Source organism: Drosophila sechellia, chromosome 2L, assembly GCF_004382195.2.
Source record: "Drosophila sechellia strain sech25 chromosome 2L, ASM438219v1, whole genome shotgun sequence".
Lineage (NCBI taxonomy): Eukaryota > Metazoa > Arthropoda > Insecta > Diptera > Drosophilidae > Drosophila > Drosophila sechellia.
The window spans coordinates 8,221,826-8,243,829 of NC_045949.1; the positions used below are offsets into that span (position 1 = coordinate 8,221,826).

Here is a 22,004-nt window from a genome sequence, read left to right on the forward strand (position 1 = left end):
TTCAGCCAAACACAATTATGTAATTAATTTAGTGTATAAATGCTTTTATTTTATAAATAGCCGTAAAAATTTATCTGAAATGCTGTTTAAAACAGATCAACGGATTAAGATTAAGCATAGTTGTGTATCAAAATTGTGAGTAATTGAAGGTCTTGCAGCTTTCGAATCCTTTTTGCTCTTAAGACAGTTTCGACTGAGCGAATTTGCTGGCCAACTGGACAATTTCATCCACCTTTTCGTAATTTGTGCCCGATGCCTGGGCGGATTCCGGCTTGCCACCTCCCTTGCCACCCAGCGTGGCGGAAACATGCTGCACCCACTCGTTGGCCTTCAGACCCTTTTCCACGGCACTTTTCGGCACCGAGCTGAGACAGAAGATCTTCTTGGAGTCCGCATCCACTGACAAAAACATGGCGGCAGCGTCGGGCAGCTGGCTGCGCACTTGCTTCAGTGCGGCATCCAGCGCCTTGGTGTTGTTGAAGGCTTCCAACTGCTCGACCAGCACGGTGGCATTGGGATTGGCTTCGCACAGAGCCTTGGCGCGCTCCACAACAGTGACGGAGACAGCAGCACGTAGGGCACGTTCCTTGTCGTCCAATGTTTTCTTCAAGCCCTTCAGCAGGTTGCGCATCTCGTCCTTTTTCACGTAGGGAATCGTGGCATGCGAGATTTGTTCAGTCAGCTCAACAATCTCCTTCACATGCGACTTGGAGTCCTTACCAGACTTATCGTTTTCAATGGTGGCCTTAAGCCGGACGATTTCTTGTTCAAATGTTTCAGATTTCTGCAGTGCCTTCAGCGCTTCGGGTCCTGTAAGAGCCACAATTCGTCGGATACCCTTGGCAATGGCCTCTTCGCTGCTGATCACAAAGTCCATGATGTGACCCGAGCGCCTCAAATGGGTGCCTCCGCAAAACTCGACGGAGGTTTGTTCGCCGGCTTCAGAATCGGGATTCTGCTCCAGTTCATCTACGGACACTCCGAAGGAAATTACCCTAACGGGATCCGGGTACACTTCGTCGAAGACCGATCGCAGGCCTCGGATCTTCTTGGCCAGGGCCAATTTCGACTCCTTTGCGTAAATCGGCACATTCTTGTAGACCATCTCCTTAGTCAGCTGCTCCGTCTTGGACACCTGCTCGATGGTCATTGCCGCCTTGCTGTTAAAGTCAAAGCGTAGCTTCTCTGGCACTACCAAAGAGCCTTTCTGCTCGGTGTCCTTACCCAATACTTGCAGCAAGCAATGGTTAAGAGCATGGGTGGCCGAGTGATTTTTCATGGTCAACCAGCGACGCTCCACGTCGATGTGCAGTTCCAACTCATCACCCACCTTAAGGGTGCCCTCTACAACGCCAATGTGAAGAATGTAGCCTCCGCGGTTGTAGACACGGTCCACAAGGAATTCGTTCGCCTCGTCATTGACTTTAACCAGTGCACCTTGGTCGTAGATTTGACCACCGCTCTCTGCATAGAAATTTGTTTTGTCCAGAACGATGCCCGCCTTCTGTCCGCTGGTGATCTCGTTCACAAACTGGTTTTCGAAACGCAGGGCAACAATCTTGCTACTGCACACCCCGTAGTTGTAGGCGGAGTCGCGTTCGTCAGACACAGCCTCGTACTTGTACTTAAAGGTGTCGTTGGTTGGTGGTACACCTTGCTCCTGCAGCTGCGAAATGGCGTGCACATCCAGATTGATCTCCTCGATTTTGCTAGCACCTTTGCCCTGCGAAAGCACATATGAATTATGCTTGGCTGCCTCATAGCCATCCATATCGATTTTCAAGGATTTCTCTTCTGCCATAAGCTGGGTTAGATCGACTGGGAAGCCGTAGGTGTCGTACAGCCGCCAAGCAACATCGCCGGGAATTGTAGTCTGGTTACCCAACTTTTCAATTGTGCGGTTCAGCAAGTTGCGTCCGCGCGTTAACGTCTTAAGGAACTGCAACTCTTCCTCGTTGATGATATCAATGATGTGTTGGGGATCCTTTTTCACCTCCGGGAAGGCATCACCAAGCAAATCAACCACGGTGTTCACCAGGGTGGCGAAGAAACCGGGCTTGGCATTTAACTTCTCAGTGGCATAACTGTGGGAAGGTAATTTCAAGATTATTATTGTTTAGATTAATTAATTTTTTAATAGAAGAAGAATGATACATTAAACATCTTGTATTCAAATGGCTAATATAATATAATGTATATAAGACGTAGATTTTAAGTTATCTTACCGCACAGCGCGACGAAGGATGCGTCGCAGGACATAGCCTCGGCCAGTGTTGTCCGGAGTGCCGCCATCAGCCAAAGCAATGGTGATGGTGCGGGCGTGATCGGCAAGCACGCGGTAGGCCATATCAATGCCGTCCACATCGTCGGCACCCACACGACCCTGGTAAGGTGGGGCACCAGTGCCCGCCTGGATGGCATCGAAAAGTGGCACAAACAGATCGGTATCGTAGTTAGATCGCTTATTTTGGATGACGGACACCAGCCGCTCGAAGCCCATGCCGCAATCAATGTGCTTCTTGGGAAGTTGCTTCAAGCTGCCATCAGATTCTCGGTTGTACTGGATGAACACGAGATTCCAGATCTCCAGAACATCGGGATCGTCCATGTTAACCAGCTCCGGAACGCTGCGTCCGCCGATTCGGTCAAAGTGCAGCTCAGAGCATGGTCCGCAGGGCCCAGTCTCGCCCATCTCCCAGAAGTTGTCCTTCATGCTGCCCGGAAGGATGTGTTCCGGTTTCAGGCCCAAGTCCAGCCACATTTGCTTGCACTCCAGATCGGGCTCCAGACCACTGGCCGCGTCACCACCAAAGTAAGTCACATACAGACGATCCTTGGGGAGGGCGAGTCGCTGCGTGAGAAACTCCCAGGCCCAGGAGCAGATCTCCTTCTTAAAGTAGTCACCGAAGGACCAGTTTCCCAGCATTTCAAAGAAGGTGTGGTGATAGACATCCTTGCCCACGTCGTCCAGATCGTTGTGCTTGCCTCCGGCGCGAATGCACTTCTGCGTGTTGGCCACGCGCACCCACTTGGACATTTCGCTGTTTGGATCAGCGGTGCCCAGAAAAATGGGCTTGAACTGATTCATGCCGGCGTTGGCGAACAACAGCGTGGGATCGTCCAATGGAATCGTGCTAGACGAGTGAACATAGATGTGCTTCTGCTCCTTGAAGAAGTCCATATAGGCGTTGCGCACCTCCTTTGCTGTCAGTAACTTCATTTTGCTGGTTCTGCAAAGGACAAATAGTGAGTGTAAACGTTGCCACGCGACAATTGGGGCTCCCTAACCCCTCAAAACGGCCACAAATCGGAGCAGTGAAAGTGCACTCTGCACAGTACGTGACAAAGTTATACAATTCGGAAGCGAATTGAATCAGAAAAACGTTTACTTGTTTATTTTGTCTATATTTAAATAGACCACACTGGTACCTAACCAAAACAAGTTATGTATTACTCACGTTTCAAACAGTAAATGCAAATGCAAACAATTTCATCAGCCGACTGCAGCAACGTGTGAGATTGGCCCGATAGACAATGCGGCGAACTGTATGAGATATCGATAAATTTAGGGATGACAAACGAAAATAACAATTTTTTATATTTAAATATGTGGTCCACATGCTTATTTTACATTAATTGCACTCTAGAACCCCCCAGATATGTGAAGTTTTCATAACATTTCCATACATTGTTCCATTAAAAAATCACAAATATTACAAAATGCATTTAGAATAAGCTCTGAAATGCGCCTCTATTTGAGCTAGTTAACAATGTGTAACAATTAAAAATCCATTCGCTGTGGCAATTGTTCCTCCTCCAGCTGGTGCTCGATCTCCCTCATGCGTAGCATAATTTTAAAGTTCTGCTTGTCCTCCTGGCCAGTGAGGAACATGGTTAGCAGGGCTTGCAGGCCGATTAAGGTTCCTAAGGCTGGGATAATGGGGCGTGTGATTTTCCGCCACAACATAAACACTTCTCTGGGATTTTCCGTAATCGAGGGAATACGGTACGTGTAGCAGCGGGTTGCGAACAGAAATGCGGCGAATGGGGCCAGAATTGTGGGATATACGATGCCCAGACTCGTCTGAAAGGCAGCACTGCGCATCTGGATGCACACCGGGCACTCGCTTAGTGGATTTAGCAGGATGGGTCGCTGAATAAAGAACTTGTGCGCCAGCATGGTAAATATGGCGGGAACGGCGACAATCGGGAGGTAAGTGGACAATCGACCATGTCCTCCAAGTCGCAGCTTGGTGCGATAATGATTATTTATGTAGGCGCCCGTTCCCGCAGCCATAGCACTCAGAATTCCGGGCGTGTAGCGCAACGACCATCTACAAGGCAATATTTTGATCACTTGTTAGGTAAGCGGCACCTTTAGAAGGCTTCATGCACTCACACATCGCCGATTTTGTCCCAGGAAGTTATAATCTTCCATTGGTATTTGAGGGCCTGATCCTCTGTTATAACTACCGCGTCCCTGGGCAGTTCGTCGGGCTTGGCGCGTGATAATGCCATTTTTCATTAATATTTTGATAATATTTGGTTCTCAGAAAACAGCTGCTTATGGGTCAGTGTTGTATAAGTCCCGAACCGGTGTGAGAATGTTAAGTCTCCACTGAAACATCATCTGTTTTATCAGTGCTGCAAAATGGTCAAATCAGTGTTGTGTGCTGTTTTATATCATTGAATTGAATTGTATTACCAAAGTTCTTGCGAGTCTGTTTAAAATGCCGCACAAACGTAGGAACCGAGTCCATGCGAACCAAAGGAATTTCACAACGCGACTCGTTTCTGTGGCCAAACAGGTGTCTGCACCGCCAAATGTGCTCGTCGAATCCTGCAACGGTGCTCATGCCGAAAACAGCTCGCCGGGCAGTCCGAAGGCCAAAGGAGGCGCAATGACCAACGGGAAAAATCCGACGATCCAGTTAGCCGTGCCCATATGCAACACCACCGTGCGCAAGCAGAACGAGGCCCATATCATATCCAACATTAAGCTGCAAATGAACTTTCATAAGGAATCTAACTTGATCGCACCACAGGTTATTTAAGGTTTCTAATTATGTGTGCTGTGTTTTAATAACATATTCTGTAACCACCCCAAAGATCACCAAAAAGATGAACTTCGCTCCGAATCGTGTTGTATTCGGGGTCCTAGTGCCTCTCAATGTCAACGATTCTGTGCTGGTGCCGCACAATAGCAAGCCCGATGCCTTAAAGCAGACATCGAAAGAATCGGAATCATGCAAGGCCATAAGCGAGCCCCAGCTAGCCGACTATGTGGAGAAAGTAGATTCCATTATCATGGCGGTTAAGGAACCAGTACTCAACTTGGATTGGGTACCAGGACCCTTCGATTTTTTCGGCGCATATAAGAGAACATACAATTAGAGTTAGATTTTATTTATAAATATATCCGAGTTTATCAGTATGTTTGTAGCCTTGTTAACCGATGAAGTTCATGACCACCAGATGCAGGATCACATGAGCGAAGATAAAGTCGGCGAAGCCGCGTTCCGGCGAAATGCCGGCAAACACGCTCTTGTTCTGGGGATTGGCCTGCAGGCGTAGGCACACTGCCAGGACGAAGCAGCTGACGGTGCTGATGAAACCAGATAGGAAGGAGTTGAACGGGAAGGTTCCAACCAGGCAGCAGTAAACAAACTGAATGATGCCGGTGAGCAGAATGTAGCCCAGGTAGATGTCCACCAGCTTCAGTTTCTTGGGCGTGTTCTGCACGTAGTCGTTGTAGAACTTGGAAATGACGCTCGACAGCTCCACCATTTTGCTATTTTATGTGATATTTGTACGGATATTTAAGGATAAAGGCGATTTTTAACAAATTAATCGCAGACACGTCACAAATTGGGAGAGAACTCAAAAGTATGACCGTTCGTCTAGTTTGAAAATAATACTGATAGCTTTATCGATGAAGGCGCAAGTACAGTGGGCACTAAATATCATGAAGTTTAATAAAGAATAGGTTTATATATAAAAAAATTATTATGTTGTAGTAAAAACTAAAACATTACAAATCTTATAGATTAAGGTCAGCTATTGATTCTTTTTTAATGTTGAATATGTTTGAGATGTTATGGTATAATTTGATATTTATAAAAAGAAACAAAAATTATTTTTCTAAGCGGTTAATAATGATTTCTATCCGATTTTCACTGTACCACCAAATCAGCGAACTAATCGATAGATACGGAAAATCATCGTTGATTGCTGTGTTTTGCTCTGCTTCTTCAGTGCTTCTTTTGTGGTGAGAGGCAATTGTTATTGCGAGTTGAGTTCGAAAAAATTAGTAACGTATGTATTTAAAACACCACAAAAGGATATGATGTGCGTTGCAACGTTTAAATAAACATTCGCTATCTAATGAGACAGTGATGCAGCGTGTTATCAAACTTATTTTATATGAACACAACATGATTCATTGCTGATGTTTTCTCTGTTCGATTAGCAGACTGCGAGAAGATAATTGCCAAAGCCTCCTCCCACCACGCACCCCAAATTCAGTAATTAATGAACTTTATAATTTGATTGGCTCTGTGCATTGATAAGCCAGCGTTGTGACCTTCGCAGGAGCACCCATTTCATTGTCAGTGTCAAGCGGGAAAAAATCAATGGAGGACCTGACACCATTGACCAACCTTCAACAGGTAGAGCAGATCCAGACACATCTGGTCATCAAATTGCGCATGCTGAATGGGTTTCTTTTGATTTCGTATCGTACATCTGTTAATTATGTTTTTGTTTCAGTTTTAGTTGCAACATTATCATTTTTCCAACTGCCCAAACGACGCGTTCCGACAACTACGTAAAATAAAGCGATAACTCAACCATCTCCAGTTGAGATACATCTAATTTCCGATATAGTCAGTGTAAGTGAAAAAGATATAGTTATGTATCTTTCTAATGTCGCACCTTGTTGTGCAAGTCTGTGATGCAAGATAAAACGAAAATAAGTTCGTAATGCTTTGTTTGCTTTCTTTATTGCTCTCAAATAAAGATTTCTTGGCATAAGTCGGCTGCTTGTCTGGATTTAGGTAGACTTTACGATTTAAGCACTATTAATCCCTCGCTAAATAAATAGCACACATTCTATGACCATGTAGCTCTTATATGTAGGTCTTCTAAAAGAAAGCACAATGTCATTATTAAATATATTTTTTAAAGCTAGTGTTAAAGTAAGGAAAGCATGATTACTTATCAAAATGGCAATATAACCATACTATTGCATGCAAGATACATAAATATGCAAATGATATGATATGATCCAAGCCTAGCTTTTATGTATTATGTATATCTTCCATTATATTTTGTATTTGTTAAGTTAGCACTTTGATTTCACGTTTATTTGCGAAAACTTTCTTCTCGCCTTATATGTTTATTCAAGAAATTTATCAGTAGTGTTAAATATCAAAATAATGCAACTTGAGTAATTCCGTTTGCTGACTCAAGTAAATAATCTGAATATAATGGGTGGATATTTGATTTACCGTCTGGATACACATTATATAATTGTGATTTATGGTATATGGTATGGCTCGCTGGCTTCGCAGGAGATATGCGGGTCTTATCTCCACGTATGGATTGTTTTTCGCGGCTTGTTGGTGTTTTCGACTTTAAAGCTATACTCTAGTGGGAGACGAACTCGCCAATTTGATATCGACTTCCGAAGCGCGCGTAATCAGACCCATATGCAAAGTAATGAAATGATCACATTAATCCTACTTTGAGTCAAGTCCAAGGCTAACTTCGACTATCAGCATGGTCGAAATTTTCCACTCCACTCCGCCCGGCACGCGAACACTGCCCACTATGCGACGCACTATCTGCACCTCCTATTGTTATAAGCGTGGAAAACTGAGTCAGCGGAAAATTTTCGAGGCGAAAAGCGGGCGTCTCAAGTTGCACTTTCAGTGTGTTTCGTGCAGCCGGAGAGGGCGCATCATAAAATCCAACGCTCTTAGTTACTTACCTACCCCTGTTTCCAGATTCCCGAGGGAGCGCCGCGCAAGAAAAAAATGACGGAACGACAGCCGTTGCTCCTCCAGAGCGATGCCTCTGACTACGAGGGCAGTCGAGGATCGGCGGCACCACCCGTGCGCAGTTCTCCGCCGGACAACACTCTCGTGAACGTGCACAGCGAGGACAGCTTAGCAGGTGAGTTTGTGACCAAATCAAAAATCTTTGGTTTACTTAAGTAAACTAATATTTTATAACAAAGTTAATTGAGTTATGACGAGAAACTTATAATTCTTTCGCTTTTTTCTGTGAGTGCACGCAGCAGCCTCTGGATCGGGAGATGATGAAATTGGATCGACGGATAAGTCCTATAACCCCACCCATCATCGCGATCTGGAGCATCCGACGTCCAACTTCGATACCCTGGTTCATCTGCTGAAGGGCAACATTGGTACGGGCATTCTTGCAATGCCGGATGCCTTTAAAAACGCCGGACTTTATGTGGGACTTTTTGGCACAATGATCATGGGAGCCATCTGCACCCACTGCATGCACATGCTGGTCAACTGCTCCCACGAGCTGTGCCGGAGATTTCAGCAGCCATCGTTAGATTTCTCGGAGGTGGCATACTGCAGTTTTGAGTCGGGACCTTTGGGACTCAGACGATACTCCATGTTGGCTCGACGAATTGTTACCACGTTCTTGTTCATCACGCAAATCGGTTTCTGCTGCGTCTACTTCCTCTTTGTGGCGTTGAATATCAAGGACGTTATGGATCACTACTACAAGATGCCGGTGCAGATTTACCTGCTTATAATGCTTGGACCCATGATCCTGTTGAATCTGGTGCGGAATCTGAAATATTTGACGCCAGTTTCGCTGGTTGCTGCCCTGCTCACAGTAGCCGGACTGGCCATTACATTCTCGTACATGCTGGTGGAGCTGCCGGATGTGCACACGGTCAAGCCGGTGGCCACTTGGGCGACGTTGCCTCTGTACTTTGGAACCGCCATCTACGCGTTCGAGGGAATTGGTGTTGTCCTGCCCTTGGAGAACAATATGCGCACACCCGAGGACTTTGGCGGCACCACAGGTGTCCTCAACACGGGTATGGTGATCGTGGCCTGCTTGTACACAGCTGTCGGGTTCTTCGGCTACCTGAAGTACGGAGAACATGTGGAGGGCAGCATTACCCTAAATCTGCCGCAGGGCGATACGTAAGTCCTTAAACATTCCATTGCTAATCGCTTTTAGTTGTAAGGCAGAGGGATTTAATATTTCTCATGCTGATATACATAATCTACATGCTCTCGCTGTTTTGAAAAGCGCTATTCGAAATATTGACAGTTCAGATAATCGTTATAAACTTTACTATCTAAATAAAATTTAAATGACATGATAATAACGCTGGCAAAAGTAATGCAAGGTGATATAACAAAGACTGCAATACTAATATTTTAATTGTCTTCCTTTTTACATATCCAGACTTTCCCAGTTGGTGCGGATTTCAATGGCGGTGGCCATCTTCCTCTCGTACACGCTTCAGTTTTATGTGCCTGTGAACATCGTGGAGCCCTTTGTGCGGAGTCATTTCGATACAACGAGGGCCAAGGATCTGTCGGCAACTGTGCTGCGAGTCGTTCTGGTCACTTTTACCTGTACGTATAGCTTGTACATATTTCAAATGTTCCAATTATCATCGTATTTTATGTCACAGTCCTGCTGGCCACCTGTATTCCCAATCTAGGCTCCATTATCTCGCTGGTAGGAGCTGTCAGCAGTTCAGCTTTGGCCCTAATTGCACCACCCATAATTGAAGTTATTACCTTTTACAACGTTGGATATGGACGCTTCAATTGGATGCTATGGAAGGACGTTTTAATCCTGATCTTTGGACTCTGTGGCTTTGTGTTCGGCACCTGGGCAAGCTTAGCTCAAATCCTAAATGACACAACCCACTGAGTTTAATCGAAATGAGCGAATCGAATGCAGAACCTGGCTAGTTCTGCCTACAAATGTGTGCGAATTTATGACGAAGGCTTTATGTAGTTACACTCAGACTACGAATATGTTTACCATTAGTTGTTTACCATTTCCCAACTGGAATCGGTCCAGTCCAGTGGCGGTGCTTTAGTGTGATTAATTTATATTTATGGCAAATTAGTTGCATTTTTTTTGTTGTTATCAGCCAGCTGCAATCGTACCAGACAATAACTAGCATTTTAAGTAGAAAGTTTTGCAACATTTGTTCAGTTTGTCAGTTGGAGATTATTTCTGTGTTAACTCGAAGACCGCACAATGCCAAACGTGATTTTACGTAGTATTCTTAACTAAATTATTATTTAGCTTTTATTATGTAGTCTAGGCCGGGGCAGATCATTCCAAAGCAACTGCTAAGAATTTCCCAAAACCGAAATTAGCTAATGTTATCTGCATACTTTTATCGTTCGATTATTTGTAATTATATATATAAATATATATGTATTCTCCTCACCGATAAAGTTTTTTAAATACATCAATTCGGTGTATCAACAAATGTTCTTTAATAGTTCAATCGGTAACAAAGACAATAATTAATATAATGTTTATAAAAATCAGTACGATGAGTGTTCTTTAGTATTCCTACCACAGGGCTTGAATGGTCACTGGGAATGGGATTCCATTGGAATTAGCCACCCTCAATGGACTCGAAGAGAGCAGAATCAGTCCTTGAGCTCGTGGACCGTTCCTAATCTGCTTGGTCAGGCGAGCGGCTGCCTGCTGGATAGGCTGAACTTCCTCTGCATCCGGATCGGGTGTAAAGTCTTGCGGCTCCTCATCGCTGGGTAGCTGCTCAACTGCATCTGTGGGCGGTGGGCCGTAGGTCAGATCCGGTGGTCCATATGTCTGATCCGGGACTCCTTCCTCGAATGGAACCTCCGGCTTCAGTTCGTCGGCGGATGGGTAGGGTGCTGCCTGCTGTTTCTGAAGTTGCTTTGCCAGGCGTGCCGGCTGAGCTGAAACCGCTCCAAGTGCCAGGACCAGGACCAGTAAGGAACAGGATGACTTCACGTAGCTGCACATATTGTCTTTGAAGCAAGAGATACTCGAACTTATGAGGGAACCGTTGTTGATTGATTGATAACTTTGCTGTTCATTACCTGTCTTTTTATATGTTTTTCTGCTACTACGTGGATGGATTAATCAATTTTTGGTGGTAAAACGTGGTCGTTTGGTTAATGACTGGGTCATCCAGTGGCCCTTGTGGTCATTTGGAGTTGTCGTCAATGTCACGTTGCAGGTGCCCAAAACGGGAAATCAATCAGCCCATTAATTTCAGTGTCAATGTTAGCCAGAATAATTTTTTTAATGAGTTATGAAAAATTATAATAAATACACATTGCATAAATAGGTTTTAATACAAATTAATTAAAAGTTGTTATATGCATATCACTAATTTTCTTGCAAAGCGCTCTTAAAATTCCCAAGTTCTTTTTCCGCACAGCGTGCGTATAAAAGGCGGCAAGCGTGTGGTGCAAACGTGTTGTTTGGAAGGAGAGCAAGTTAGCACTCCCCTAGACAAGGATGGAACACATAAGCGGGCGGCTAGGCACAAGACAAAGCCGTCCACAAATTTTTTTTAGGCCCTATTACTTAATGCCAAATATCCTTAATAAAATATAAAACACATCAAACATATACATTTCTATATTCAGAAGCTCTGCTTGTCAAATGGTAAAAATAATCAGAGGTATAAAAACATATCAATTTAGTCTTGAACTTATCACTACGCATTAGAGATTCAAATAATTGAATGTCAGTCATGACCACATCGGGGTATTGTAAAATCTGATTCTTACAAAAAGTCATGATTTAGGAGCTAAGGTCTGCTTAGCCATTCCTACGAGCTAAGAAGTAGCTGTAGGTGGGATCTATACTCCTGGGACAACTGGGCAGATAGGTAAAAAAGGTGCGACGAATCCTGGAACTGTTGACAAAGCGCAGGCTGTGCTGCGCCTGCCAGCAGAGACGGGATTGCTTCAGGACGATCTGAAGGACCTCCTCGCGAAAAGACTTCTTAAACTTATTGGATTTCTCCATGATCTCCTTGTGAAGTGAATACGGGATGGGATTTTGTTTTACGATCAACGGATCTATATTGGTTAGCAGCGGAATCAATTTCTTTTTCATCTCCGACAATTTACCCATATTGTGTCTGTAGCTTTCGAATTCCGCAAGGCTTTGTGGACCATATCGCTTGCCATATCTCCTACAAACCCATTCCCGTACCTCCGGAATTTGGTGGCCATTGTGGAGACTGGCCAGCACCAGTTTGCTGTCGCGACGCAAGACTTCAAAGCCATCGCTTAGCATTTGGTCCATGAACTTGTCATCATCGGGATCGATTCGCTCGCGGCTGTAGACGAGGCGTTCGTTGGAATCCTTGGGAGGCGGCGCAGTGGGCACCGCCAGCAAACTCTTCTCAAAGATTTTTCTCACACACCGGGACACGGCTTCGTTGATGTGACTGCTCCTAATCGGCACCGATGCAATAGCTCCTTGATGCAGCTTATTTCTTTGACCAGAGAGTGCTTCCATCAAGGAGTTCTTAACGACATCATTTGTGTCCAAAGACTGCTTGCTGTCCCTTTTGAAAATTTGTTCATAGTTGAAGGCGAAGGGCTTGTGGTCTCCGGGTGCCGTGAAATATTCAGGTTTGGCAATAGAATTCTCCTCCTCCTCTTCCTCCGCCAGGAAATCTGGTTCGCCATCCTCACCTGCACAGAGTCGCATCAGCGCACCACTCCTGTCGTACAGACGTCCCCATTTACCCTCGAGGAGTAGCACCTGGGGAGGAGTGTCCAAGCTTACGTGCACCAATTCGCTGCAAGCAACACAGCCGGGTTTCCGGAAAGCAGGCACACCAGGACTCCAGCCCTTGTCACCAAACTTCAGAAGGTACTCATCCACGTCGCGATTAAGGTGATGCAAAATTCGTTCCCTTGTAAGCTTGACCGATGAAATGAACAATTATTCATAAATTAATTATATATAATTTTGTTATAAGGATAACTCACTCGCTTTGCAGTCCCTTCCACGTCAACCATATCCAAATAGCGTCGTCGCTGCTCTTGCAGGAACGCCTGTCGCTCCTGGGTTCGAGTTTCCTCATGGAACTCGCACAGATCCCTCGCTTTCTGTGCAAGATCGGTGGTAACCTCGTCTATGTGGTCGAAAAGGTGACACAGTTCGTGGTTGATAACTGCCTTAACTGTTCGCTGGATGGGATGAAACTGGAAGTCGGTAAACCAACGATCCTCATCATCCTTGGGATTCCCCACTTCGTTCGGGATCTGAATCTTCAACAGCGGCGTTTCCGACAAAAACTGATTGGAACGACGGGGCGTGGTTTTGGGGCGTGGTTGCTTTTGAAAGTAGAAGCTTTTGCGCAAAGAGGATTTCTTTTTAGTTGTATGCGAGGAAAGAACCTTGTCCAGAGCTCGAAATGTAGCTGGTAGATCCAGTGGCATTTCTTCTTCTATATTTTTTGAATAAGCCGTAGAATTCGGTATTATGATGGAAGGCCGAGCAGAGCGATTCTGTCGATTTTTCAGTTGAATCTTCGCTTGTCCACATCCGGGTAGAGGTAGCACTTTGTCTAGACCTCGAAAAGTTGCGGGCAAATCCAGATAGGCGATGGCCGAGAGCAGAAGTTGCCCATTAACTGAGTACTTTCCGCACGAACTGCTGGTGTCGTAGTGCTCCTGGAATAGAAAGTAGAGAAAGGCCAGTTTCTGGCCACGACTGAACCGCCAAATTCGATGGAGTTCACGGTTCCTGATCAAAGGTTGCACTCCCAGGCGCAGCAGGCAATCCCGAATGGACCTGATATCGAATTGCAGTGCCGTTCCCAGCTCATCGGCCGCCTGCATCTGATCGAGCGATAGACCACGATACCAACTGGCCACGGGTAGCCCCAAATCAACTCCTGGATTCTTAGCCATGTTCCTAGTGGATAAATTCACAAGTAAAACAAAGAACGAACAATTTAAGAAAATTGGTGAATTTTGTGTGTGATGCAAATAGTTTGAATGAGAGAATTCAGAAATAATACTCAATGCAGACCAGTCTATACTATGCTCATATACAATGTATCTATATAATTTTATTATTTAAGTTACAAAACAATAATTGCCGTATGTTTAGGCCCACTGGTTTGCTTGGCAAACGAATGATTTTTTTTCAAAACACTCATCATAGTACATTTCTTTAGTATAGATATAAACGCAATTATGTTGTTTTTTTTTATCCTGATTAGGGTTCCATTTGACAAAGACGGGTTCCCGTCCGGTTAGAGTGGAAACGAAGGTGCCGCCGTTTTCAACCAATTTGGATATATCCACCCAGTAGCTATTGTTGGGTGCTAGCGCCAAGATGCCATCCAGCTCCTTCTCGTCCCGGATGTTCGCCAGGTGACCGTTCATCTCACGACATGTGACATATGCCTCAAACCAAGTTAGCGTTAGATTCTTCTCGATGTGAAAATACCTGGAGCCAACTTCCTCGAACCGTGACATCTTGATATTATTGGATGCTTTGATGTTGCCCGCATGGTGGAGCATTATAATCTTTAACGGCTGAAGCTGGATTTCCATCTGGGCCTGAAAAGCCAGCACACTACTTGCTATGCCCGATTCCATTGCATCAATAATTGCCAGTGTTTCGTTTTGTCTAAGCGCGTTGTATGTGAACCAATAGTTTTGGTTACCACCAATCTGATCGATTGTATTTTGTGGCTTTTGTGGACTTGGCAATGTAGCCTTTCCGTTCGGAATGTCCTGCTGCCCACCACCGACTACCCAAAGGTTCCATAATGCCAACAGGTATAAGAGGTGAGTTGCGTACATGTCCAGTTTGGGAAATTTCAAGCGTGTGAGATCTTATCTGGCTAAAGAACTTCCAATGAGCTCAATTTTTTTTGACACGCTTTTTAATGATAACGTAACCGTTTTAAAGCATCACTGTGAAAAGTAAAAAGTCTAAAACACACTGAAAAAAATAAAAATCTGCTATGATATATTTAAAAAAAATATATATTAAATGCCTAAAGTTAATAGCTTTATTATTAAAGTCACACTGCAATTTTGATTATTTAAAACAAAATACATATTAAATTTGAAAGGAGTTACATTTTTATAACTTTATTATATATTATATATATTATATTATATATATTATATTCAGGCCCATTGCTCGGCTTGGCAAGCGTAATAGTGATCATTGCCACAATTTTCAAAGTACATTTCATTAGCATTTACATAAACGCAATGACGATGTATATTTTCGGGCAGATTTGGCTTCCATTTCAGAAATGTAGCATCCCTTCCGGATAGTGTTGAAGTCCAGGACCCCCCATCGCTGGGACGGCTGTTGATGTCCACCCAGTAGTTCTTTTTTTGCTCTGTGAAGATTTCATTCAGCTCCTTCTCATCGAGAATATTCGCCAGGTGACCACCCATTTGACGACACGTGTCGTATGCGCTATCCCAGCTCATCTTCTTTTGCTGTTCGAAGTAAAAGTGCCTGGAGCCAATCTTCTTGAACACTGACATCTTGATCTTGTTGGACATTCTAATGTTTTCCACGTAGGGTTCAAATTGTTGCCTTAGAGACCGAAGTAGAGTGTCCATCTGGCTCTGAAAGGCATGCATTCGCATTGCTAAGCGTTGCTCCATGTTGCCAAGTCTCCACAAAGTTCCATTTTGTCTTAGCGAATTGTAGGTAAACCAGTGTTGCTGGTGGTTTTCAATATTCTCGATTGTATAATACGGCACTGGTTCTTTTGGCAATTCATTTGTTCCTGTGGAACTATCCTGCTTTTTAGCACTGGCGACCCAAAAGTTCCATAATGCGAAAATGGATAAAATGCAAGTTGCGTACTTGTACATTTCGAGGGCTTATAGAATGTGAGTTCAATAGTTAAATTCCCAATCGGACTAACCCTTTTTTTAACACTTAACGAGATAATCACCCGGAACATTAACTTTTTCAAGCATTAAAAATTCGATAAGAAGCCTAGAAACCGAAAGAATATTTTAGCCTCAGAAATATTCTAGACTTCATTCATTCCAATCTTCCCAAATTAACTACTATTACAAATAAACCAAAAGAAGTTATTGAAAAACATATGTATGTATATCCTGAAGAAAAGTTTATTGCTTAGGTGGATGCTTCGGGACACGGAGGATACCACTGCCAAACGCTCCAATCGACGCAGCCTCCAGTTTTCGGATCGAATCCAGTGCCCTGCTGGCAGGCAACTAGCTCGGCCTGTCCGGTGCTAGCGCACTCCCAGTAGTGGGTGGGATCCCAGAAGTCACGGGAAATCTCTCCGGAGCGTCCGACGCAATCGGGCTCACCGTTGTCATAGGGATTGCAGGCAAGGTCAGCGTAGATGGCCACGCAGAGGGTCAGGAAGAGAAGGACTAAGGCTGAAACACAGTCCCGCCATTGGCATCTCCATGGTTTCAAGGATATGAGGTCATCAACGAAACTCACCTGCTTTCATTGTGGTTTGTTCGAGTGATTCATACCGAATGCGATTGGAACGCAAGGTTCAACATTTTATAGCACCCTGCTATCTAATCCTGACATATTGTCTACGACTATCGGAGCTATTCTATTCTTTCTTTTAAAGAACATGAAATCGTTTAAAAATAATCGCATGATCACGATTGGTATCTGTATCTCGACAGTTGGAACATTTGACGACGTCGTATGAGGAGAGTGCCATTCGATGTTAAAGAAACATTTATATTTTGCTAATTATTATAGATCAGTCGGTTATAATATTATAATATTGTACCTGGTGCTATTGCAAAGAAATTTGTGTATGCTTTGCCAATCCAAATAGATCCTATTTAGACAACTTAAACCTTGTTGAACTTTACACAATAAAATATATTGACCAAGTTCAACTTAGAAAATAAGTTACTTTTCAAAATTACAGTATATTTAAAGTATATACGTACTTTATAAAGTATAATTTACGTTTCTCTCGTTAATAAACACTTTGATTCATCAAATGCAAATTACTAGCAATAAAGTTTTATCTCTATAAGTTTCCAAGATATCATTTGGATAAAAACATCTCAGAAATGTTATATTAAAATAATAATGAAACTACTAAATACCCTATAGTTCCCAAGAAAGCGACTGAGCAGAAACAAAATAAAGTGCTAAATATAATTATGCCAATCTTTGTAGCTTTATAACATATTCCCATATCTTAGAATACTCATTAGCAAAAGTTAAAAATCAAAACAATGTATTTAATCATTTAGTTTGCAATATATTTTATTCTTTCTTTGTTAAAAATGCAATTAACAGTAGGGAGTCCAAGTCCATTCGTTCCATGGGACGCACTCCTTCTTGGTGGGGTCGAATCCGCTGACCCCCTGGCACACCACAACCGTGGCCGTGGAGGTGGAGGACTCACACCACCAGTAGCGAGTGGGATCCCAGAAGTTGCGGATGTTCGTTTGCACGTTGGATGCGACGCTGCAGTCGGGCTGGTTGTTGGAATCGGGATCGCACGCATTTCCGGTGCTTAGGAGCGCCACGAAGAAGGCAAGGCAGATCAAAAGTAGTGCTATGGGGATCGGCAAAGGGTTGAAGTATTTTTCGAATGGGGGGATTCCTTTTCGATTTGCTCAGCCAACTTACCGGACTTCATGGTGCTGTTGAGTTCCTACTGGTTTCGTAAGTGTGCTTTAACTGGGCGAATTCGCAAGCTTATATACCCCAGACCGGCACTGATATTGGCTTTCATCAATAGCAGTTGTCTCCCTTGGCGGGAAGCCTGTGCGAAATTCTATTTTGGCAGCGACATGAAATCGTTTCAAAATAATCGCACCTTGTATCGCCCACCGTATCTGTATCTGTATCTCAGCGCAGTGTACGCTCCCCTAAGTTTTGTTGACGCAATAGTTTGATTATATGGAGGTGTCGTAAAGGTCATGCCGCGTGCCACACTCCTCTCAATAAGTTAAATATAGTACAAACTAGGACACTATGGTTTATCATCGAAATTTTGATCTATTTAAATACCTATTACTTAACTGTGGGGAACCCCACTTTCTTAACGCAAACGAGTCATCAGCCTTACGCATTTTAATTTATATTAATCTACTACCCTTAACTGTTGGTGATAGCACCACTAATCTTAAAAAATTACCCTACCTAAGTGGCTTATAGAATTATTAACCTGGTTTTTAATCAACACATCCGCCATACCATATATACATATAAATCTTAAGATATTCTATAATTTGAAGATTGAACTCCAATATATAACATAAAATCTCAGTAGGTGTGACACAACTAATTATTTGCGATAGTAATGATTAAAAATTGCTCGTGATAAGTCTCCCATAGCAATGGAGTCGAGGGTCACCAGCGGCACAGGTCCACCGAACACCATTATGATCCAGCTGGTGTCCCAACAGCCCAGTTCCTGTGGGCAGATGCAGGCCATGCCCATTTCGGTGCAGACGATACCCTTGTTCCCCAATTCCAGAACATCGACAGAGCGACCTTGTCGATCGGCTTCCATTGCGCCGAATGTAAGACCTCCAACGGACGTCCCTCCTCCTCGAAGGAATTTCAGAATCCGACCCGAGGAATATGGGACACCCAAGCGGAAGAATTCGCAAAGCCAGTTTCGTAATTTCTCCCGCGGCATGAACCAACCTCCACCGGTGTACTATGTTCTTCGACCAGAAGACGGGGTTATGCCCATCTACATACCACCTCCGAGGTTTAACAATGGGCAAGGAGCAAGGATGGCGACGGAGTGTCCTTGCTGTGGCCATGCCAAGTCATTGTGCACGGAGGAACCTCTAGGAGTCCACAGAGCGCAGAAACAGTTTGTCAAATTAGAGAAGGAAACTCCTGGACATCGGGATCAATGCACTAACACCATTGACCAGGCAGATGTGGGAAACATAAGGACGATTTACGAAACCTTAGGACGTGCAATGGTCACTGCCGCCGTAGAGGCAGCACAGAGATCCCAGCCAGCAGGACCCTCAGATCCGACAAATGTAATATTGAAATTATTAACCCAGTTGGGGGAGCAGAATCAAACAACGAGCTGGAGTCCGCATTCAGATGGAGGAGCAGGGAGTCCCGACCACCAACCAGATATGAGCAGGCACAAAGCCAGCTTTTCGGAAACAGTCCGCGTGGTGAAGAGAACCTCGTCTGACCCAGCCATTGCTAAAGAGCCACCAGATGAGCTAGATGATGAACGTAGGCTTCCATCTGTACTCTCCGATGGTCGTCTTCACGTCGATTATCCCAAGACGCCTAGACCAACACCAACATTCTCCGTCGAATCTGAAAACACCCTTGATTCTGGTTACTCGCCAAACCTGGAAAACTCCATTGGACATAGCCAGGCGTAGCAGTGAGATGCTCTTCACTGAAGTTTCCTAGATCAGAAAATAATGTATCTTCCACATGACAATTATTAAACTTTATGCTCATTGGCCTTGAAGCTTTAATAGTGACAAATCCTTTGGAATCAAGTAAATAATTCTTTAATGCATTTATTTTAACCACCTTTTGGAAAATCAAAGTGTTGTTTATTGCGGCAAAGTTCTTTGATTTTTTATATTACGTTGCTCTCAAGCTTAAGTAGACTTTACTTGCCCCATTTTCAGTTAAGCCACTTGCACAACAAATTACTTAATTCACTATATCTATCTGTAAGTCATTCAGTTTGTTATATGGACGACAAGGTCGACCCGATTAGATTCAATTAAAATTGGGCTTAAGATAAGACTAGTGCAATGCAAAGTAAGAATATTCGAAACGTGTGTAGGACGATTGGCTTAGATTTGGGGACATGTTGTGATAAGTGTCAGAAATGTTTCATATTTAATTTCACTGGTTTGCGGAGATAGCGAAATTCCGCGAAATACCAGCGCAATTCCCAATAAGCTGATAAGGTGACACGTTCCAAAAGACCTCCATACATTTTTGCAATCGCGAGTCGTCTGCCGGAAACAAATGACATCAGCATCTTTTTGCATCTCCTCCATCCAATTGGACATACATCTAATGACATGGTCATGTTTTTCGCGTAATATTGCTGCCGTTTTTTTTTTTTTTCGATTGCAGCCAGCAATCACAGAAACAGTGATAATTTCTTAACGATTCTTAGCTGAGTTTGCGATCTGGCATCGTTTCGAATGACTGCCGTGGGTATGGAGTAGTTTCCCCCTTTGGGGCTTCCACAACCATCGGCAACTCTTTACCCTTTACTTCTAAGTGCACTTAGAAAAAAATCCATTGAATTTGAAATATTTAAGGTTTTGAAAAAGTTAAGCATAACAAATATACGCTCTAATTATATTATTAAGCAATTTAAGCAATTGAACATTCCGCCAGAAAAGTGCAATACTCTACTTTCAGTGTAGTTTAAGTTGAGTTAGGCATTGCTCACTAAGGAAAGTGAAATTCCCGTCCAGACTGGCGCAACTGATGATGGGCGCAGCGAAGCGGACACTTTTAGCTCCAAATTGCACACCACAATTTGTCGCCAGTCGCCTGCAATTCCTCCGATTTTTTATAAAGTCGATGACATGGCGCCGGCGAGCTTAGTCATCATGTTCGCCCGCAATCGTAAGCTTCGGCTTGCATTTGGTCTTATCTTCTGGACGAGTCTCGCGGTGACCCAAAAAGCAAGTGCCCAAGATGAAGCGGTCAGCCAGCGGTCGGGAAACCAATTGGACCTGGCTGGTTCGGCCATTGCCAAGAGTTTCGAGCCACCGCCCGAATTCTATAGGGGTCCAGGCTCAGGAGGGGGATTGGAAAAGAATACTCCCATCAGTTCCAGCGGTCATCCCTCTCTGGGAAGTGTGGGCGAAAGTCTAAGTGATACCTACAATAAATGGCGAGCTGGAGGTGCAAATCCCCAGGATCGCATCAGTGTGGGTGAGTCATTAGAAACAAATAACCGAAAGAACAGTTTAAATTTAATTTAAATTTAAATTAATTTTTCAACAAAAAAAGGTCCTTATGGAGCCGGAGGAGTAGGGGCATCGCATGCACCGAATGTGGGCAGCTTTGAAAGCAATTCCCACCCGTATCCCTACGAGTACTCCCACGGCAGCGAAGGAGGTAGAGTAGGAGGAGCTGGTCTAGGAGGTGGAGCTGCAAGTGGCGCCTATTTCGGCAGTTCCAGTGTAGAGGCTGGTATTCCCTTTGATGTGTATGGATCGCGTCCGGGTCACGCCGTTGGCCATGGGCACTATTCACCGGCCGAGTATGCGTATCCGTATACTCTGGATCACCACGAGATAGCCGCACACAAGGGTCCCGGCTACGGCGACGTATCCTCCAAAGCACTGCTGGCCAAAAGCTTTCTCATCCCGTTGGCCAGTGCTGCAGTTCTTGGCATCGCCGCCGCCCTGGTCAGCAATCCTCTGCTCCTCCAATTGGGAACTGTTTCGGGACTGGGGACCATCGTTGGCAAACGCAAACGACGAGCAGCAGGTCGAAATCCGCCGGCGAGGAAAGTCCATAAATACACTTTATAAATATGCCATTCATAACAAAAGAAATGGAAAATAGGCGGTTGCCTTCAATGAATCTCTATCGACAAGTAACAATCCGTGATAAGACTTTGTTGTGGTCAATTTGGAGAACCAGTCTTTGGGCTCGTAGAAGTTCATTATCGTTTAATCATTCATGAAAACGTAATCGCTATAAAAACAAATCATTGGCCAACAAAGCGATAATTGAAAAAAGTAAAAAAAAAAAGCATATTTCAATCGCTATACGCAGTTCGTATAGAATTTATCTTAGAAGAAAAACCATCGTTAGCTATTTTATACACTATTATAGAAATAAATGTATTAATTAATAAAGGATTATACTTCGCCAAGTCTTATGACATAAATATTATTGAAGTTGCCTTTCAAATTTTGAAAAATATTATTGGCACTAATAATTTTTTGCTAGGGTTATCGATTATTCGA

General features: G+C 44.0%; 13 protein-coding genes and 1 non-coding gene across 21 annotated transcripts; 5 read left to right on the plus strand and 9 right to left on the minus strand.

The window, feature by feature from the left end:
- Positions 1-20: 20 nt before the first annotated feature.
- LOC6611673 (alanine--tRNA ligase, cytoplasmic) lies at positions 21-3,555 on the minus strand. Of its 2 annotated transcripts, none has more exons than XM_002036172.2 (3): positions 3,459-3,555; positions 2,226-3,230; positions 21-2,084 (listed from the first exon to the last, which is right to left on the minus strand). In XM_002036172.2, exons 2-3 carry the CDS (start codon positions 3,218-3,220, stop codon positions 179-181), a joined length of 2,901 nt encoding a protein of 966 aa, XP_002036208.1. In that variant the 5' UTR covers positions 3,221-3,230; positions 3,459-3,555; the 3' UTR covers positions 21-178. The 2 variants fall into 2 exon arrangements, with proteins under 2 accessions (XP_002036208.1, XP_032570026.1); XM_032714135.1 differs by lacking the exon at positions 3,459-3,555 and adding an exon at positions 3,289-3,306.
- Positions 3,556-3,711: 156 nt separating this feature from the next.
- Positions 3,712-4,594, minus strand: LOC6611674. The gene is made up of 2 exons (XM_002036173.2): positions 4,400-4,594; positions 3,712-4,334 (listed from the first exon to the last, which is right to left on the minus strand). Exons 1-2 carry the CDS (start codon positions 4,516-4,518, stop codon positions 3,782-3,784), a joined length of 672 nt encoding a protein of 223 aa, XP_002036209.1. The 5' UTR covers positions 4,519-4,594; the 3' UTR covers positions 3,712-3,781.
- Positions 4,595-4,658: 64 nt separating this feature from the next.
- On the plus strand, positions 4,659-5,434 carry LOC6611675. Its single transcript, XM_002036174.2, has 2 exons — positions 4,659-5,045; positions 5,110-5,434. The coding sequence occupies exons 1-2, from the start codon at positions 4,731-4,733 to the stop codon at positions 5,392-5,394; spliced, it is 600 nt and encodes a 199-aa protein (XP_002036210.1). The 5' UTR covers positions 4,659-4,730; the 3' UTR covers positions 5,395-5,434.
- On the minus strand, positions 5,386-5,912 carry LOC6611676 (dolichyl-diphosphooligosaccharide--protein glycosyltransferase subunit DAD1). Its single transcript, XM_002036175.2, has one exon. The coding sequence runs from the start codon at positions 5,785-5,787 to the stop codon at positions 5,449-5,451; it is 339 nt and encodes a 112-aa protein (XP_002036211.1). The 5' UTR covers positions 5,788-5,912; the 3' UTR covers positions 5,386-5,448.
- A 315-nt stretch (positions 5,913-6,227) lies between these two features.
- Positions 6,228-10,470, plus strand: LOC6611677 (proton-coupled amino acid transporter-like protein CG1139). Of its 7 annotated transcripts, none has more exons than XM_032723994.1 (7): positions 6,228-6,315; positions 6,473-6,524; positions 6,592-6,668; positions 8,007-8,175; positions 8,291-9,194; positions 9,463-9,635; positions 9,695-10,470. In XM_032723994.1, exons 3-7 carry the CDS (start codon positions 6,633-6,635, stop codon positions 9,937-9,939), a joined length of 1,527 nt encoding a protein of 508 aa, XP_032579885.1. In that variant the 5' UTR covers positions 6,228-6,315; positions 6,473-6,524; positions 6,592-6,632; the 3' UTR covers positions 9,940-10,470. The 7 variants fall into 7 exon arrangements, with proteins under 7 accessions (XP_032579885.1, XP_002036212.1, XP_032579902.1 ...); XM_032724026.1 differs by adding an exon at positions 6,769-6,890 and having other exon boundaries at positions 6,229-6,315; positions 6,473-6,668; XM_032724001.1 differs by having other exon boundaries at positions 6,301-6,315; positions 6,470-6,524.
- A 26-nt stretch (positions 10,471-10,496) lies between these two features.
- Positions 10,497-11,080, minus strand: LOC116801938. Its single transcript, XM_032724039.1, has one exon. The coding sequence runs from the start codon at positions 11,038-11,040 to the stop codon at positions 10,600-10,602; it is 441 nt and encodes a 146-aa protein (XP_032579930.1). The 5' UTR covers positions 11,041-11,080; the 3' UTR covers positions 10,497-10,599.
- A 417-nt stretch (positions 11,081-11,497) lies between these two features.
- On the plus strand, positions 11,498-11,595 carry LOC6611679. The gene has a single exon (XR_048513.1). It is a non-coding gene; the product is annotated as a U6atac minor spliceosomal RNA (small nuclear RNA).
- A 51-nt stretch (positions 11,596-11,646) lies between these two features.
- Positions 11,647-14,065, minus strand: LOC6611678. The gene is made up of 2 exons (XM_032727487.1): positions 13,035-14,065; positions 11,647-12,966 (listed from the first exon to the last, which is right to left on the minus strand). Exons 1-2 carry the CDS (start codon positions 13,959-13,961, stop codon positions 11,848-11,850), a joined length of 2,046 nt encoding a protein of 681 aa, XP_032583378.1. The 5' UTR covers positions 13,962-14,065; the 3' UTR covers positions 11,647-11,847.
- Positions 14,066-14,102: 37 nt separating this feature from the next.
- On the minus strand, positions 14,103-14,887 carry LOC6611680 (accessory gland protein Acp29AB). Its single transcript, XM_002036178.2, has one exon. It carries the CDS (start codon positions 14,862-14,864, stop codon positions 14,160-14,162), a length of 705 nt encoding a protein of 234 aa, XP_002036214.1. The 5' UTR covers positions 14,865-14,887; the 3' UTR covers positions 14,103-14,159.
- A 305-nt stretch (positions 14,888-15,192) lies between these two features.
- Positions 15,193-15,932, minus strand: LOC6611681 (accessory gland protein Acp29AB). Its single transcript, XM_002036179.2, has one exon. It carries the CDS (start codon positions 15,903-15,905, stop codon positions 15,198-15,200), a length of 708 nt encoding a protein of 235 aa, XP_002036215.1. The 5' UTR covers positions 15,906-15,932; the 3' UTR covers positions 15,193-15,197.
- A 213-nt stretch (positions 15,933-16,145) lies between these two features.
- Positions 16,146-16,622, minus strand: LOC6611682. The gene is made up of 2 exons (XM_002036180.2): positions 16,516-16,622; positions 16,146-16,448 (listed from the first exon to the last, which is right to left on the minus strand). The coding sequence occupies exons 1-2, from the start codon at positions 16,523-16,525 to the stop codon at positions 16,177-16,179; spliced, it is 282 nt and encodes a 93-aa protein (XP_002036216.1). The 5' UTR covers positions 16,526-16,622; the 3' UTR covers positions 16,146-16,176.
- A 673-nt stretch (positions 16,623-17,295) lies between these two features.
- On the minus strand, positions 17,296-17,786 carry LOC6611683. The gene is made up of 2 exons (XM_002036181.2): positions 17,683-17,786; positions 17,296-17,608 (listed from the first exon to the last, which is right to left on the minus strand). Exons 1-2 carry the CDS (start codon positions 17,690-17,692, stop codon positions 17,340-17,342), a joined length of 279 nt encoding a protein of 92 aa, XP_002036217.1. The 5' UTR covers positions 17,693-17,786; the 3' UTR covers positions 17,296-17,339.
- A 521-nt stretch (positions 17,787-18,307) lies between these two features.
- On the plus strand, positions 18,308-19,524 carry LOC6611684. Its single transcript, XM_002036182.2, has one exon. The coding sequence runs from the start codon at positions 18,396-18,398 to the stop codon at positions 19,422-19,424; it is 1,029 nt and encodes a 342-aa protein (XP_002036218.1). The 5' UTR covers positions 18,308-18,395; the 3' UTR covers positions 19,425-19,524.
- Positions 19,525-20,359: 835 nt separating this feature from the next.
- On the plus strand, positions 20,360-21,904 carry LOC6611685 (glycine-rich cell wall structural protein 1). Its single transcript, XM_002036183.2, has 2 exons — positions 20,360-20,958; positions 21,037-21,904. Exons 1-2 carry the CDS (start codon positions 20,607-20,609, stop codon positions 21,561-21,563), a joined length of 879 nt encoding a protein of 292 aa, XP_002036219.1. The 5' UTR covers positions 20,360-20,606; the 3' UTR covers positions 21,564-21,904.
- Positions 21,905-22,004: the final 100 nt, after the last annotated feature.